This window comes from Chinchilla lanigera, unplaced genomic scaffold, assembly GCF_000276665.1.
Source record: "Chinchilla lanigera isolate Chin_1 unplaced genomic scaffold, ChiLan1.0 scaffold00075, whole genome shotgun sequence".
NCBI classification, from domain to species: Eukaryota; Metazoa; Chordata; class Mammalia; order Rodentia; family Chinchillidae; genus Chinchilla; species Chinchilla lanigera.
Window position 1 is genome coordinate 4,799,071 of NW_004955476.1, and position 18,910 is coordinate 4,817,980.

At 35.4% G+C, this 18,910-nt stretch overlaps 1 protein-coding gene across 1 annotated transcript in view; it reads left to right on the forward strand.

The window, feature by feature from the left end:
- The window catches only part of Luzp2 (leucine zipper protein 2), a gene marked incomplete in the record, with an annotated part of 425,545 nt that overhangs the window by 358,400 nt on the left and 48,235 nt on the right, over positions 1 to 18,910 (forward strand). The window contains 2 exon segments of the mRNA XM_005401738.2: positions 6,968 to 7,042; positions 14,763 to 14,927. Coding sequence (XP_005401795.1) covers positions 6,968 to 7,042; positions 14,763 to 14,927 — 240 coding nt within the window.

Here is an 18,910-nt window from a genome sequence, read left to right on the forward strand (position 1 = left end):
TTTGTGCATAATTTTCCAAATGGGTCAAAAGCCAACTATTTCACAAGCCATACTATAGACGTTCCACTGGAGTGAGGTTTTCAGAAACCTTCATTTATTTATACTTTTGAAAAGTGTTTATTTTGAAGTACTTGCCAATTCAGAGAACTAAGATAAAAACCAGAATGGAAGCATCAAAATTCTTCTGATTAATACTCTACAAGAGTCAGAAAAAAGTTATCCTTTGGGTAAGTGTAGCAATACTTTTAATTTATATATATACATATATATACACATATACATGTATAAAATTGTATATATAAATTAAAAGTCTATAGAAGGACTGGCATTTTAAAATTTGTGGGTGTACTAAGGACTTATCTTGTTCAGTGTATCTTTTCAATCAGTAGAGTAAAAATAGCTCCCTACTGTAATTTAGGATCAGATAATTTGATATGTAAATCTACTTTGAAGGTTTTTATCCTGTTTCATTACAAGAAACTTTATGTTTAATTATATATTCAAAAGGCATAATTATATATGTCATACAAAATGATTGTATAGTTTTGAATATTATTTGGAATAGTTAAATCAAATTAATTAGTCTAGTTGTTACCTAATATTTACCATTTTTCTGCTAAGAGCATGTGAAACTTATTCTCAGTGACCTTTAAATGCATAATATGTTATTACTTGTTATATTTGCCATACTATGTAATATATATCAAAGGAAAACATCAAACATTTCATTCCTTTTGTTTAATTCAGTCTCTGTGTGTTTCTGTCAGAATCTCTTCCCAAAAAACTGCTGCCAACCACAGTCTCTAATAACTGCTATGAAATATATTTTTCTTTGCCCCTTTCAGATTGCACTTATTAATCAGATCTTGAAGTATTTGTCTTTTTATGTCTGATTTTCTTTCACTTATTATAATGTTCTCTGCTTACATACATCTCAAAAATTGCAAGAGTTCCATTTTTATAAGGTAAAGAGTATTCAGTTGTGTATTTATGCCTCATTTGCTTTATCCATCCATCTGTTGATGGGCACTTTGGTTGATTCTAATATTTGGTGATTATCAATGGTTTATCATGAATATGACAGTTCAGATATCTCTTTGATGTACTGGTTTCAACGTGTTAGAGTAAATATCCAGAAATAGGATTACTAGACTGTATGGTAATTCTATTTGTAATTGTAAGAAATCTACACACATTATTTTCTATAGTGGTTGATCTGATTTTCTCATCAGTAGGATGCAAATGGGCCTTTTATTCCTCTCACAAACATGAGAACAATTTTTACTGCTGCAGAGTATACTTGAAATGCAACATATATATTTTATGTTCTCAGAAAAGAAAGCAGATAGGAAGAAAGTTAAAAGAAAATATAAACCAATGATGTCTAAAAGAATATGTGTGACTCAGTAAAAGAAATATGGTAATATAGATACAACAAACTTCTCCTTTTATATGTTAGTCCAAAATTTTTTGAGATAGCTATTAATTTTCATAATTAATCAGCAAGCTACTTGTTAGTTTACAGGACCACTTCTCCAGGTTTTAAAAAGTTTTGAATGCATATTGAGCATATGTCATTCGCTTGAGGAAAGGAAACCATAAGTCAAAGAGCTTTTATTTCATATCATTTTCTGCAAAATTAATAATGACTTTGTATAATATGATATGGGACCATTTTCATAGCAATGTCTTGTTCCTAAAACACTTAATATACAGTATAGATACATAGAAATTTTAAATGATTGTCATTTTCATGAAGTCATTGAATTTCAGAGTAAAGAAAAATGAGATGCTTCTAGATCGTACCTCAAACAGATATATTAGATGAAGATTCCTATATATATAGGTATAGATAGATAGATAGATAGAGATATATAACAATAAGCAATATAAAGTGAAGTTCACAATAGACAGTTTACATGAAGGGAGAAGTATTTTATTTTTAATAATACTAACAATAAACCTTACTGAAATTTTCACAATATTTGAGAATTTCTGGACATTTGGTGTAGACCCATGAATTTCAAAAGTCCATGTAGAGTGTTAGAAAAGGTAGATGGAAAATCCTAGCCTGTTTCGCAGGCAAACACAATTATATGGAGCAAAATTCAATAAAAGGATGATATAAAATTCATCCTGATTACAACTTGATTGATTGATTTTGGTACTGAGAATCAAACTCAGGACCTTGTGCTTGCCAAGCAGGCACTTGTGTTATTGAGCTATATCTCCAGCCCTTACAGCTTGATTTAACAGCAGCTACCATCTACTTCCCAATAGTAAATCATGCATATGTTGAACATCTATTGAATGTATGTAGGTATGGAATGTGCATTGAATATATGAAGGTAAATCATGTATGTATTGAATGTGCGTTGAATCATGCATGTCTTGAAACTGTAACTCTTCACTTACCTATGTGATAATCTCTATTTTTCTTTGATATAAATTCTATATAAATCATACAAGTTAGAATTCTATATTTATACACTATCAGTGCAGTTAAATGGTCAGTTTTGGTAATAAATACTCAAACTCACTTATGTGATGTGGTATATTATGTTTATTGATTTGCATATGTTGAACCATCCCTGGGTCCCTGAGATGAAGTCTGATTTGTTGCATTCTATGTGCTGGTATCTTGTAGAAAACTTCTGTGTCTATATTCATTAAAGAGATGAGGCTGCCATTTCTTCTTTTACATGTGACCTTGTCTGGTTCTGGCATCAGAGTGATGCCGGCTTTCAGGAATGAGTATGGAAGTTCTCTTTCCCTTTCACTTTCATTAAAGCTTTTGAGGAGCATTTGTCTTGTAATCTTCCTGAAGTTCTAGAATTCAGCAATAAATCCCAGATTTTTCCTAGTCGGAATTTTTGTTTTGTTTTGTTTTTTATTACTGCTCCAACTTCATTGCTTCTTATTAGATTGTTCAGAATTTTTAAGTCTTTTTGGTTCAGGTTTGGTAATGCATATGTGTCCAGGAATCTGCCCATTTCTTGAAGATTGTCCGGTTTGTTGGAGTACTAATTTGTTGGAGTGCTAACAATGTAGATTTCTGTGATGTTCATTAAGATTTCACTTTTTCATTTCTAGTTGCATTGATCTAAGTCTTTTCTCCTTTTGTGTTGATAAGTTTGGTTAGGCCTTTCTCTAAAGTGGGACGCAGCAAACTTTTTCTGTAGCTTCACAGCATGCATTTCAGTCCTGGCAGGCTGCATGTTCTCTGCCACAGCTCTTCCCTTCTGCCACAGAGCACAAAATCAGCTGCTGAGTCGATAAACAAACTAGAAGGTTTTAAAAACATGATTATAGAAACGTGAGGAGGGCCTCAAAATCTTCAGCATTCTGTTAAACGCATGAAGATATGTGCACTGGAATACCAGTGAAGTAAAAAAGGAAAATGGAACATTCAAATTGTTAGGAAAAAAATTTAATGAAAGATGTAGACTTACCTACAATTGTATTTCTAAAAGGAGGCATTGGGCAAGGTTTGACCTGTGGGCAACAGCGTGTGGATCACTCTGTGCTCAGCCATTTATCTGGAAGCTGGCATGTTGATCTTCGTAGGGTTGACAAGAAGTTTTGTGTATCTCTGCATCTCCAACATCCTACAGCAATGTGCATGCTTGAATGTTTCTGTTCTGACCTCAGCCATCCCACCTTGCTTGATGACTTGCTCCCTGTAGCATACTTCACTATTGCACTCTGCTTGGATAGGCTGAGTCTCACGTAGGGTTGTGAAGGAAAATATGCTTAACTGACCCTTGGTTGTGCTGGCACTTTTTCTCACTCTTCTTTGTTGCCCTGTCTTGTATTTTACACGTAGTAATTTGCTGAGATCACAGCTCTTTGTACCTTGGTTAAGAAATTGTCCTCAAGCAGAAAACTAACACAATTAGTAAACTCCCCATATTTTTCGATTCACAGCTTGGCATACGTGGTTCACAGTTGTTTAGGAGAAAAAGACCGCTCTCGTATTGGTTGCTATGGCATGTCTAGAAGATGATTTCAATCTTTTATATTTAAATAACAAAACTACTAATATATAACTAGAATTAAATTAAAAAGTGAAAATTGTTTACATCCTTTAATTGAAAATGTAAGACTGATTTGCTTTCAATCATGTTTTGAGTAGAGACCCTGCTATGTAAATATTTACTATTTGTATTTTTGTCTTGTTCTACATAACAGTGTTAGATCTGTGCTGATGTTCTTTTTAATTATAGTAATGATACGTATATGAGTTTAATCCTAACTTAATCACACTCTTCTATAATGAGAAGGAATAAATACAATATATCTTCACTTAGAAGAGGAAGAAAAATAGCTTTTATGCTAGTAACCACCAGTATGTATCTGTTTGTATTTGCCCTGAAATCAGTGAAGTCCCCAAATCCAATTAAAATCATTTGACAAGGGAGGGAGTTGAAGTTGAATGATTTCTATTGGAATTCGTATCCCCATCTCTAGAATGGTGAGCTGAGACCTTACAGAAACTGGGTGGCAGTTTACCCCAAAGTGTAGGTGTCCTTGTGGGGAGAAGGAAGCCAAATGTTTAGGACATATAAAATTAAGCAAGATCCTCGAGTTTTTAATTGTTTTTTTTATTGTCTTTAAAATAAAAAAATAATTAAATGCAAAATATATTGAATATCATATATTTTCATTGAGTAGCCATGGCTGCCCCATGCATATACTAATACAGATGCTGACAATTTGAATTTATTTACAAAATATTAGACTTGAAAATTGAATGTCTATACTTATTTCTTGCAAGAAAAGCTCTGAAGCCACATAATTTGATAAGTTAAATTTCATGTTTAAAAGTACATATAACCAGGGTAAAGCTACCCCCATGTATTTTTGAACTGAAATTTAATCCTTCCACATATATTAGTCGCTCAAATCCATATCTCTCGGGATTGTTTGCAGCTATTAATGTTAAAATGAGCAAGTATTACACCAAATAGCCTCAGAATCAAAGTTACTCTTGGAACTACATCCCTGTACTTCTACTGGGGTGGAGATAAGAAACAGGAAAACTGTATTTGCTACTCCTTAACTGTATGGTAAAATTTGATGTAGATTTAGTGATGTTACAAGTTCTATCTCCCAAGCACTAAAATTTCTCTTTTAGTGCTGATGAGCAAAGAGTATATATTTTATATGTCCTAATAGAAGAGTTGAATCTTACACAAAAATCCAGTGTGATCATTACCTATTCACAAACTATCAAGGGTATCTTAGTTATGAAAAGCTTTTTTTTTTTTTTTTTGGTGCTGGACATTGAACTCAGGACCTTGTTCTTGCTAGGCAGTTGCTTCTGCCCCTGTGCTATATCCCCAGCCCAAAAAGCATCATTTTTTTTTAAGAGAGTAATACATGAGAAACAAACAAACAAAAAAATAGAACAGTAGCAGCATACCAGTATCACAAACATAAATAAATCAAAGCAAGAACATTCAAAGTGATACAGGGTCTCAAGACAAATTAATAGAAATCAACAGTGGTTGTTGCATTGCATATCGCTGTCCTCAACTACATTGCTCAGATTAGCAGATGTACAAATGAAAGATTAAAAAGCATCATTTTCTGAGTTCATTTTCTTCCTGGACTAAAAAATCTGTATGAATTCCAGGTGTAGATTCAGACTGCTTAGGTTCAAATTCCAAACCTGCTGTTTCCCAGCTGTGTGACATTGAGGAAGATACTCCTTTAATCAGTGTCTTGGATTTCCTGATTTGAAAGAATAGATGTATTATGCAGTTTATAAACAGAGTTCAGTATCACTAACAGTTAAAGCTCAATGACAAGAGGAAAATACAGTAGTCCCCTGTATCTTAGAGTATAAGGTCTTTATCATGTGTTTCTACTTCAGTTAATCTTCTAGAATATGTGAGATTTTATTTACTCTTTCAGGTTCTTACTGTTTTCTTTCTTATACCATCAGTGAATATAATAGTTTTAACATGCATTACAAGTTTATTAACAGTTTGAAATTATGTTACTATAAAATTGTAATTAATAAAATGACAACATTCATAAAGGTAATTAAAATAAATACTATTTAGTATTCTTTCTCTTAAACTATACCACAATAAACTGGAGGAAATAAACAAATTTAGAAAATAAGTTTGCAGGGCCTTTTTAAAAAATGTTTGCAATTCCCAAGGCATAGCACAGTGCCTACAAAGGTAAAGATATGGTGATTATTTAAAGGATGAATGTGTGAATGAAATAATAGTGAATAACCAAGGTGATGCAAAAACTATACTGTGCTGATAATGAAATGGCTGTCTTCAGTATTCTTTATTTTAAGGGTGATCATATGGTGTGGAAAAATATTGCGCTTTCTAGTTGAGAAAAGTCAAAGGTTTTGCCCAGGATCATATACGTAGAGAGGAAAGTAGACAGCATTACACTAAACGTCCTGCATATTTGATGTCATTGCTCTTTTCTTTGAATAGCACTTTTCTGGCCATTGAAAGGGTAGAAAGATATGATTGGACACACAGGTAAATGGAACAAAAACTCGAAATTTGAAATACAGTGAATGCTAGTGCATTAATTTGCTTGAGTTGTCATGAGAAAACACCATAGACTAGGTATTTAGCAGAAGTTCATTTTTTCACATTTCTGAATACAAGTAGCACCGGATTTAGGTATCCACACATTTGGTTACTAGTGAAGACTCTTCCTGGTTTGGTGGCAGTAGCTTCTCCCTGTTTCTCTGCATGGCTTGTCCACTTTGTAATGAGACGGAGTGGTGGGAGGAATCAAATCTATTTTTCTTCTCAGAAGATCCTAGGTCCTATAGGAGCCTGCAAGACACCACCTGAAAAGTATTCTAAGTAAAATTTACACAATATCTTTTCTAGTTTTTATTCCTTGCTAATGAATGGCAGAAGATTAAAACAGAGTGGGAGATCATAAAATTTACTAAAAATATTCACCTTTCATATTACAGGCCCAACAGCTCACCGATCTGGAGCAAAAACTAGCTGTAGCCAAAAACGAACTAGAGAAAGCCGCTCTTGACAGGGTAAGTTTACATTCAGGAACCATCACATTTCCGTTTTAGCAAAAAATGTTAGATTCTGCTCATGGCTTCCTTTGGTTTATTAATGCAGTCCCAGATGCACTGCATATAAGATGGTTATAGAATTTATGAATATTTGATGGTCCCTTTGGATTTCAAATTTTCCTTGTTTTTGCTGCTACAATAAATTTACTGAAGTTTCAGTCCAGATGAGTTCACAATTACATTTGTTACCTCACTATGACATTCTTCTTTGAAAGCCATGAATAAATGTGCATTAAAGCATCGACTGAGGTGTCTGGTATTAACTCTGTAGAAACGAGAAAAAGGGCCAGTGGCCACTGACATCCAGTTGATATAACTGATCTTTCAATATGTTTCTTAAAGTTGTGCCTATATGAATCTACCTGCAGATATGCACAAGGACATTAAGTGTATTGCTGCTTGTATTAATAAATTGAAGTAATATAACTGTTTGTCTACTGTATGTAATTTAACTGTTAACTATACAGTATATGTCACTGCACAGTTACATACTGTTCATATTTTGTATAGATATTCTGAAATGAAAATAAAAATATAGTATTTATAGACAAAAATATATTTGTACCAAACTGTTACACCTATGATATATAATATTGAGTTAAAAATTCATAATTGCATGTATATTTAATGATTAACTATAAAACACATTTTAAAATATCCTACTATCAGGATAGATTAAATGGAAAGATAAACATCAAGTTCATAGATGGAATTACTTTTGCACAGTGAGTGAAATTATACTATTGATGCTTACAAAAAACAATCCACCTCTTCCAACATGTGCCATCTCCCAGTAATTGTGGAAATAAAGAAAAATAGTCCTTGATTCATATAAGCACATGTATGTGTGTTATATACAGTACAACAATGAATCATATATGCATGGAAATGTACACTTGATATTTGTAATAATATGTTTGTTTTACATATGAATGTGCTACATTTAAGTATGTATGTATACAATCAGATGGATTTCATAAAATTTATGAAATATAGCAAAAGAACATTATACATTTAAGATAGTGCTTTTTCAATCTAATATTTCATTCAGACTCCTTTTCACTGACATGTGATATTACTAATATTTTAATGCAATATTGCAGTAATGCAATAATTTAATGCAAAATGCAATATTACAGCATTGCATTAAATATGCAATATTTCTCAAAATCTATTTTTCAACGAGGAAGTTATTCTGTCTGCTGTCAATTTTTCTGATCCTAGCATAGTAATCATTTTAGTGAGTAAATTAAATGAGACAAATGCAGTTATAAAATTATTTTGCAGTACTACACTGCATATATGTAGCAGTTTTGTAAATAAAGGTGTTTCCTTCAATTTAGCAATTTGTACCAGGGCTTATTTTGCGATAGAAGAGGAGTGGAGAACAGAGTGGTCAAAGCGGTTGATTTGGGAGCTATCATGCTGTGGCATCCACTGACCGCTTACTATGTAGTGGTGCTTAAGGGTCACACTACAATTCTCCTTCTGATTGGTTGCCATTTTTCTCACTTTCACATATTTCTTTACTCTGGCATGCCCAAACTTTCTCAGCTAGCATAGCATACATAACAGAGAATCTAGGAAGCCTCTGAGTAGGTAGATTTGTATGCACATTTCATGAATGTTGATGATGGTATTTTGTTAGGTTTAAAACTCTGTGACAAAGCAAGCTTTTGAATGCATAATTTAATAACAACTTTACTCCTTTGAGATTGTCACATTTGAACTATTTTGTCAAAGTCATTGATATTTGATGGAATATTGATGGATATTAATGGATTATTGATGGACATTTGAGGTGCTATCTTTTGGAGGATATTAAGAATACTTTTCATTTCAACAACCTAGTTTCATTAAAAGTTCTTTTACTTTATAGAAAAGAATTTCTATCGATGTGTGCTAACCTCTGTATCCAACTCATATCATATAATGTAGCTCTTTAAAAAGATTTATTTTTTCCTTTTCTAAAATTGTTAGACTCTGAAATCCAGAGGCACATATAACCCTAAAGCTCAACTAGACCATGCTTTGAACAACCCTCCTCTCTCTCACCCTTATCACCACCTCTGCTGTATGATGAATGTCCTAAAAAGACATTGAATTCCCTTGCTCCTGAAAGGTCTGCCATGCTCTGAGTTTTTATCATCTCTGAATACTGAAGCTCTATCTTATGTGAAATATTTTCCCTGCTGTAACTTCATAAATCCTTTTAGTTAGTCAAAAGCTAACTAGTTTTGTCATTTTTCTGTGGGCCTCTCTTATGGGAGGTATCATGGGATATAGAAAATATGTGAGGCACAATCTTGGCTCCCCTATCTTTCATAATTTTCTTGGGCACAAACAACTGTGATGTAATCGTGTACTGAGCCATGAGATACTAGAAGCATAGACAATCAACATGTATATTAATATTCAGAGCGTATATCTAGTCACAGAACACAGCATTTATTAGTAAATACTAATACTGTGGCCAGTGTCACAGAATTCACAACTAACACACAATATTTCTCTACCTTGGACTTTTATGCTTTCTTCATGTCATCCTCTGCCAGTCTGGACTTTGGAGTGAAGAAGCTCCGTGTTGCAGATGTTAAGTAATAGTTTCCTGAGCCCGTCTTCCTGTGTTCACAGCAGAGCAGAACTGTTTTGTTAGAAGGCAACATTTGAAACACTCAAACTCCCTATGCCCTGACTGGAGCAGTACTACAGTACTCTTTGCGGGAGCGATTATAGGGGAGAAAAAAGGAAAGCACTAAAAACAATGTTCGATATAAGATCAGTTATTATTACTGTTGGTGGACGAAATCATAGAGACTGGCTCTCTGAATGGCAATTTCTTTTTTCTTCTTTTGTTTTGGTTTTCTTGAAGCAGGGTCTCACTATGTAGCCCAGGCTGGCCTCAAACTCTCGATGATCCTTCTCCATCAGCCGGCAACAATTTCCTCTTTAATCTTTAGGACTTCTGTCTCTCCTTTCGGTACAGTGGACTGTAAAAGCAATGACTATTACTAGAGGTCCATTTCAACAAACCACATGTCAGATACATATGAGCACATAAACTGTAGCCATAAAGTCGGGTAGAATTACTAGCTCACTTCAAAATGAATAAAATGTGCAGTTTATGAAATGCATGTCTCCTCTCTCCATCATGTTTATATGAGAATTTTTATACTCTTCAGGTCTCTAACTCTTGAGTGTGTTACATCACGGCTTCAAATAACCTTAAACAACCCATAAACTGTAGGAAATCTACATAGTCACAGTCCACTTTGGCTGTTCTGACATAATTAATGAAAGATGTCTTGCTTTACTATCCTAATATAAACAATAATAATCACAAGATCTAAGAATCTGCCTTAAAATTCCAAATAATCAATTATTTATGTGGTAATACATTATTAATTAGGGGCAACCTTAAGTACTGGAATATAAAAAGGGCTTTATAGCATAGAAATCTCTCATACTTTCACCTAAAACACTTGTAGCGCATGTCTGACTCCAACAAAAACTCATCCAGGAAAGCACACCTTATCAGAAATGACTGACATTGGGTGAACTTCACAGAATACTGAGTCTAGGCAATCACAGAATGAAAACTGCCTTCTATTGCAGAAATATAACATAGAAGAAGTATAAAATTTGTTATAAATTGAGTACCTAAATGAAGACCCAATTTAGTAAATAAATGCACGTGCTATTCAGGGTATGTGCAAGGGACCTGGGACCACTAACCCACACTTTTAAATTGTTCAGTGACTTTCTAGGGTTCATTGTGCTAATTTCATGGCAGAATTTAGGTTAAAAAAAAGTTAGTTTTAGCCTTTCACAGTTTGTCAAAAGAAGATGATATCACACCATGTTCTTGCTCTAACCCTGTCTTTACGTAAAGGAATTAAATGAACATAAATAATTAAATATTAATGAACATAAATACCAGTGAACCTTCATTTGTTTGAAGATTATTAATTAGAGCCATGGTTGCCTTTCAAGTTATAGCCCATGGTTATAAGAAAAAATACATTATTTTCTGAGAAAAATACTAATGTGCGCACATGTTACATTACCTTGTAAACCTCTCACAATCCTAAGATCACACATAGCAATAATTTCCAAGAAGCTGTCCATATGATTCAACAAATATGCTAGTATTTTAGTATCTGAGAAAATAATTTTCTTACATACCTAGTACACAGGGTAATATGAAAAACATTTCATTATTTTCTCTCTGTAATAGAATATTAATCTGTATCTTCTTATGAGTTTTCTTTTATCTTTGCATTTAACAAAAAAGCTTTTGAATTAGAAACTGGTAATGGTGCAGAAAATATACCAGCCTTCAAAGCTATTGCATTCGAGATGATCGTTTCAAATGATGATAGGGACCGAACAAGACATAAAATTAGGAAAGATGTTAGCGATGGTAACACAAATGCTTTTAGGGAAGCATGGACAGGGTCTGTTTGCAAGAAGATAATCCACGAGCTGAATATGAGAGCTTTTAAACTGAATATTTAAGGCTTCTGCAGGCAGAGGAAACTGCTCTTGTAAATGTTCTAAGATGGGAATGGACTTGGGACAGCTGAAAAACTGAAAACACAGGACACTGTGAGAAACAGGCATCTTAGCTAAGGAGTTTGCATTTTATTAGAATGTGGCAAAACAAGTGGAAAAAGTAGTTTAATGCAGCCTGGGAAGACAGAGCAAAAACAAGACTGACCGTAGAAAAGAATACACTTTAAGCTCTAGGGGAAAGTGCACACCACACAGGAGTTCATATTAAGGAAAGTTTTGTTCTAGCAAACTTCAAAGTGATCCGAGGCCTGCAGCTTCAGATTTGAATGCACCTCCCGCTATAAATGAAATACAATGGCATTGTGATATAAAATCTTTGTCTGGGTTCTGCTCATGAAATTGAGTTAAGCCAGGTCTGAGTAGAACCAGCCACAGTCTCTGTTAAGTTAGAGGCACCGATTGAAGGTCAGGTAGAAAAATGACCACATTAAGGCAGGTTGCTCACAGCAATCCACGGTCTCTCTCAGGAAGAATCTCTAATGCAATCAAGCATTTGAGCCAGAATCTAGGAAGTTGCAATTCAGGCTTGTAGTGCAAAGAAAATAAACCAGAATGGAAAGGTTAAGGATAGATTAAAAACTAAGATCATGGGAAGCTGAGTATTACATCCATGAAAGGTGCAGGGTGGAGAATTCATTTTGCAATGTTGACTCTGCTAATCTGGGTTTATGGTGGCAAGGTCAGGAGGTCTTTAGGAGAATATGACTGCACTCCCTTTCAGATATTTTACAACCTAACGTGTATGAACACTCCCTTCATTCTGCATTGAAAAATTGTCTTGCCTGAACTGTATTTACTCAACGTCCATCTTTGAAAGCATTACCTTGATGGTGTTCATTATTTTGAACATCTGAGTTCAGCTATTACTCAAATTCAGAGAATTCTCTGTCGTACATATGCATCAGGCCCTTCCCAGGCCCTAGGTTTAGATACCCAGCGTTAGGAGCAGTCAAGACACAATGCAGTGGATTCGACAAATGGCTTCACTCCTTACATGATCTCAAGATTGAAAGCCCACTTTTCAAAACTGTGTAAATTCTAGCACTTAGACAAACACGTTGCATTCTGGCACATTACTCTTTCCCCTGGCTCCTTGTACTTTTCGAATACGAAAACTTTTACACCATTCAGTACAGTCTGGATTATTTAGCTCTAACTGCCAGCATCACCACCTGGGGTTGTGGAAAGATAGAAGGGAGGGGTCCCTCAAGATCGTCACAATGGGGGCTGGGGATTTAGGTCAGCGGCAAAGCGCCTGCCTGGCAAGTGCAAGGTCTTGAGTTCAATTTCTGATACCAGAAGAAAAGACAAAAAACAAACAAACAAACAAACAAAGATAGTCATGATGTCCCCAAAGAAAAATAATCAGAACCATGACTGCTTTTCTGCTTGGTTTTGGAAATGAGTTTCCTGTACCAACATGAAGAAGTAATATTTTCTCTTAAGGCTTCTTAAATTATTTATCTCAAAACTGTTTGCAGATCCCCTCTAATATATCAAGAGTTAATTATTGGAAAATTTAGACACAAGTGCATATATATGTATATACAAACATACCTAAAATTGGTGATAAATTATATAATGGAAGCAAATACAGTCAACAATACAAATAATCTAATAAGGAAGAGGCAAGGACCCAAACACTAAGGCAAACCTATCAAGGGGCCATGCAGTAAAATTTGAATTCCTAGATATCATCATTGAACTTAGCCACTTCCCACCCACTTAGCAGCTCTCTTCTGCCCAAGTGTTTATTAGCTTCTTGTTTCATCTTAGACAACCTGACAAAGCAAGATTAATGAGAAGTAAATTGATGCCTGTCGTATTATCAGCACAAGTCCACTTTCAGTTGGTTATATCTGTAATGCTTGAAAAAAATCTCCCCACTCACAGCTAGAGATTTCTGAGTTGATACTGCATCAGTAAACGCTCTTATTGTAAAGTGAACATTACCAGAAAACACAATGTTGGGTGTTAGTCTCCCAGGGAACTGTTCAGAAGTGGACCGGGAGGCTCTTCTGTAAGGAAATAGTAAATAGGAGACTTTGCTCTATGAACTTATGTTCCTGGCATAGTATATAAAATGCATTTGGTTGCCTCGCTTGCTTTTCTTCTTTTTCAGGAAGGGAAATTAGACCTTGCTGCTTCACGGATCCATGCACGCACCAAAAGCATGAATTCCACAGCTGCAGATTTGTCCCTTGATCTGTGTCCCATCGTTCACCTCTTCCTTCTCTTTTATCCTCTGCATAGATGTCAGCATGGAATGAATCAGTTCATGTTCCAGTTATTCCTCAGCTATGAGTTTTCTAAAGACTTTGTGTGTCTCATTAGTTTAATAACAGGGAATTTTGTGCCATTTGTACTTAGCTTTTTATTAATCTTACTAGAATGTAATTTTTTAGCAGTAGAAGGAGACTTACAGAACTTAGAGAGAGCTATCTACCTGCAGCTTACCCTTTGGTCTAAGTTGGACATCCTGTGAAAACTTTGACTTTTCTTTTATTTATAGTAAATGGCATTAATAAGGGCAGGTTTGTACATTTTGAAAGCATCAAATTATTCCTTGCATATGGAAACACATGGATTATTGCAATCTGCTCACACAAGTTAATATTTCGGTTCTCAGTTCAGATTAAATTCTATTACCTGAGAAGGTGCAGAGAACTGACAGTTCTGTCAGAGACACAGCACTTCTTCCCTTGATGTGGGGAATAAAGCTGCAATAGAGTGATCTCAGAAATGTGGGGGCCTCAAGTATGTTTCCTTTGCAGCAAACCGTCATGACTGAAATGATAGCAACTGAAGTGAACAGGAAGCTTTATCTCTAAATTTTGATCTTCAAAATACATTGGTGAGCACATTAGCTCTTAGAAACAGACTGGTATTAAATTAAATAGCTTGTCATCATAAATTTGTAACTAAGGCAATTATGTTTGAAAACTGGTAGGTGTTTGCATGACAGTGAGAATGGGATAGGAAAATAGAAGCGGAAATTGATTAGAGCCTAACGTGAAATGTTAATTTCTCTCTCCCTGCCTCTGTCCTTCCCTCCCTCGGTTCACCTCTCCCTCTCTGTCTCTCTGTCTCTCTGCCTCTCCAGGAGTCACAGATAAAAGCAATGAAGGAGACTGTGCAACTCTGTCTGACCTCAGTTTTCCGTGATCAACCTCCGCCTTTGAGTCTAATCCCCTCAAACCCAGCTCAGCTGCCACTCCCACTCAAGACAATTGCTGTGAAGATTCCAGACGCAAGGACAAAAGGCCAGGTACATTTTACTTGTATTTGGAAGGTAATGGTAAATGCAGTACAGCCTTTGAAAGGACGTTGTGTATGTCCTAGATGGCCTCTTCCAGGACATAACATTCACTGAAAGATATAGGTGAATATGGAAGTCAACCAGAGAACACTGGAAGACGATATTTTCAGAGCAGTCTGGTTCTTTTAGGCAGGGTCAAATAATTGTTAACATTATAACGAAATGAAAATGTAGTTAAAATATATTTTGTATTACATTCCACTATGTATCAAGGGTTTGATACTTTGTTTTTGGGTATAGATGTCCTCTTTACAAAAAAAGTTCTTTTAGAAATTAAGTTCTTCTACAAAACAGAAGAGGACCAAGAGATGGAGGGGTGAAGAAGTACTTAGCATATAGACCTGGAGCAACTCCTCAGGAGGAATGTAATCACTGTGTAAGAACTGCAAACATAGACCAATAAAAACAGAATTTAATGAAAGCCATTAAATTCTGCCTGCAATCCTGGCATTCTTGGAGGCTGAGACAGGAGGATCCCAGGTTAGAGCCTAGCCTGGGCAACTAAGTGACTTAGAGAAACCCTGTCCCAAAATTTAAGAGAAAAAAAAAATTGTGCTGGAAATGTAGCTGAGTGCAAAGGCCTTGGCTTCAATTTCTAGTATCACAGACAAACATGCACACACACCCTCAAAGCAAAAAAAAGGAACATCTCAAGATCTTACAGTAGCTGCACATTTCATTTACATGCAATGCATTAAAAGCAAAATCCACCCAACAGTAGATCTACTCAGTCATATTGAATTACATTCTGGTCATCAGTATTCTTTTTAAAGTTACTTTAAATCTAGACAATTGAAATAACTTTAACACAAAGGAGTTTTAGTTTGAGGCAGGAATGCTGGAAGAGCTGCCCCTTAACACGTGCTTTTAAAATGAGTCACGTGGGTACTCTCCTGGCTCCTCCATGTGAACCCAGAGCCGAGCCCTTAAAATCCCAACACCACCGATGGAGGCAGACACTGGCTGATGTGATACACCGGGGACTTGCATAGAGCTTATTGCTCAGATTCCCTGTGTTTGAAGGAAAGAATTTAAGAAACATTAGATTAAGAAAATGCTATTTTCAGAATGAAGAGTCTAAAACCAAGATAGCAAAATAAGTCGTGTAATATTGTTTTTATCTACAACCTGTGAATTTGCAACTGGATATTTTTTAGTTCATATAATCTCATCATAGAATATTAACATATTGCTGTGCAAAAATCATTTAAGTTATTTCTATTCCATTTTATTATTATCTTTGGCCTCTCCATGGACTGAGGGGCCTCCAAAATTTTTGAAGTCAATGCTTCTCTCCTTTAATTTTTCCTGTTCTTTCTCCGAAAGCCATAGTGTCAGTGTTTGTTTATGTAACCAAACTGAAATGAACAAAGTACATAATCATGTGTAGCTTTGTATTCACCACGAAAATTCCTGGGTCATTTCTGAGAAGGTGATAAAGTACACAGCTCCACACACAATCTCAGCCCTCCATCCCAGGGCCTCGTCGTGTCTCCTACCAGAGCTGGTGTCCAAGACAGAAGCAAAGTGGTTCAGTCCCATTAAACCTGAAGACTTTGGGCAAGATGGCTTTGCATTCCTATGTGCATGCCACATTCAACTCCAACCTACTGGATATTTATCAAACCCGTTATTAAAACAGTTCTTATAACTCTATGTAGAGAAAATTACTAACTTTTGCCCTAACTGATTTTCATGAATTAAATTAATATTTATTATTTCACTTGGCTTATCAAAGAAAATGATAGGGTGGATTTAGATGAGACTGCCTTGGAAATGGAACATTTTTCAAAAACCAACAACAAACCAATCCAATTGTTTAAGATTGTGCTCAGTAAATCTGAGTGAATGTACTTTAAAGCATCCTATTACAGGTGCGCATTAAAAGCTTGTCTACTGTTTATGTTTTCCCCATATCCTATATCTTTTTCATAATGGCAGAACTTGTCTTTTATTTATGCTTGGCGTCTAATCTCCATGAAGGCACCTCATATATAACATTTTTCAAATCCTGAGGAATATAATATGTCTGGTTGGTTCTGCATAAGAAAAGCAAACGTTCCTGCTACTATATAATAATGGACTTGACTTTGTGCTGAGGTCTGTCACCTTGCCTCCCTGCGCTGGGCTCCTTTCATTCCCTCAGTCCCAGTCTCAGAGAAGTACTGGGAGGTTAGTATTAAAAACGAGTTTTCTGCCGGGGATATAGCTCAGTGGTACAGCGCCTGCATGGCAAGTGCAGGGCCCTGAGATTGATTTCCATACCATAATACTGTTCTTTTGCTATTTTGTAAAAGGTTGTCTGTCTGTTAATGTTTTCCTCCTTTTATTTTTAAAATAAATAAATAAATAAATAAGAGTTTTCTTCCTTATTTTCTAAGATCTCTAGGCAACCACATTTCCTTTCATTTGGTATGTATAATTTTCAGTTCTTCTCTAAAGTGAGGTGTGAATGGTTTTTTGTTTCCTAAATCTATAAAACATAGCCAAATAAAAAGTACAGTTGAATATAGACAAAGATAGAGTAGCTCCTGCAAAATACTCTTGGTATATATTCAAGGAGATTGATAATGTAGGGGAAATTTTCAGTCCTTTTTTTAAATGTTTGTGTATGTATGTACATGAATACACATAAGTAATACATATACATTATATATCTATCTATATCTATCAATCTATCATCTATCTATATCTATATCCATATCTATGGTGGATTTAAACAGAAGGGTCATTAGAGGGAGAGTTAAAAATTGAGAGTCCACTGGGGAAATCTTGTAGATGAATTATGAACTGAAACCCACACCTCCTTAATTGTTGCAATTTATTCTGGAGCATGCCCACTAACCTGTTATTACTGCAGCATATATTTCTTCTGAGGGACTTCAAGGCTAGCAGTTTCATTTCCATCCAGACATTTTCCGTAACTGCTAAGCCTACTTCTCTCTGATTTCAGGGAATTTTTTCTTACGGTTCTAATAAAAATTATGTTCCCTTCCTTCAGTGTTCAGATAGTTGAGTGCTCACCATTCTTAGACCTTGGTCCTCCCTTGAATGCAGGGATACTTGCACCTCACTCTCTCTTAAGACTCTATTTGAGCTCATCCTTCTGCTCCACATTTTCCAGTCTCCAGAACATTTTTGAAACTTCATTTGCAATGGCATTTACAGAAGGTCCTGTTCTTACTAGAGATTTTCCGTGCCTAGAAAGTAGAAACTATATATTACTGTGTAGTGTTTTGTATTCAACTGAAGTGTTGTCTATGTTTATATGAAAAATGAGCTAGCGCCTTTAATCGACACACCCTCACATATCAGATACTACAGCATTACTGACTCTTTCTAGGAAACTAGAAGAATGCCGAGAGTGTTCTTGGTAGTGGACTAATCTATTTTTTCATTTAAAACATTCTAATATCTTGAGTTCTGTATTCCAAATATCTTTGATTAAATGTTAAAGCAAGGGGAGACTCTGTTCTAAGTGCACATGAGACAGTGTTTCTGGAACACCTGCTTGAAGATATAGATATGTATGTTACAGAGAATCACGTATCCAAGAAGAGATAAAAAGCAAAGGCAGAAACTGGGAAATTGGATTTGCATTTTGCAAAAATGATCCTAACTCAAGTAGAAATAAATCAGTGACAATTGATTTCATTGGCCTGTGCATGAAATGCTAGTGATCTTCACTAAAGTACAAAACCTGGACATGGGAAACCAGATGCTATGAGCCATAATCCTGTCTTTTACGGGGTGCTCAGAAGGCAAGAGCACTCCTTGTCGGGGTCCCTTCCCTGGAGGGGTGGTGGTCTGAGCAGAAAGCCTTATTGATTTCTTTTCTTTTTTTTTTTTTTTTGTTTTTCTCTGGTACCAGGAACCGAACTCACGACCTTGCGCTTGCCAGGCAGGCGCTTTTGCCGCTGAGCTAAATCCCC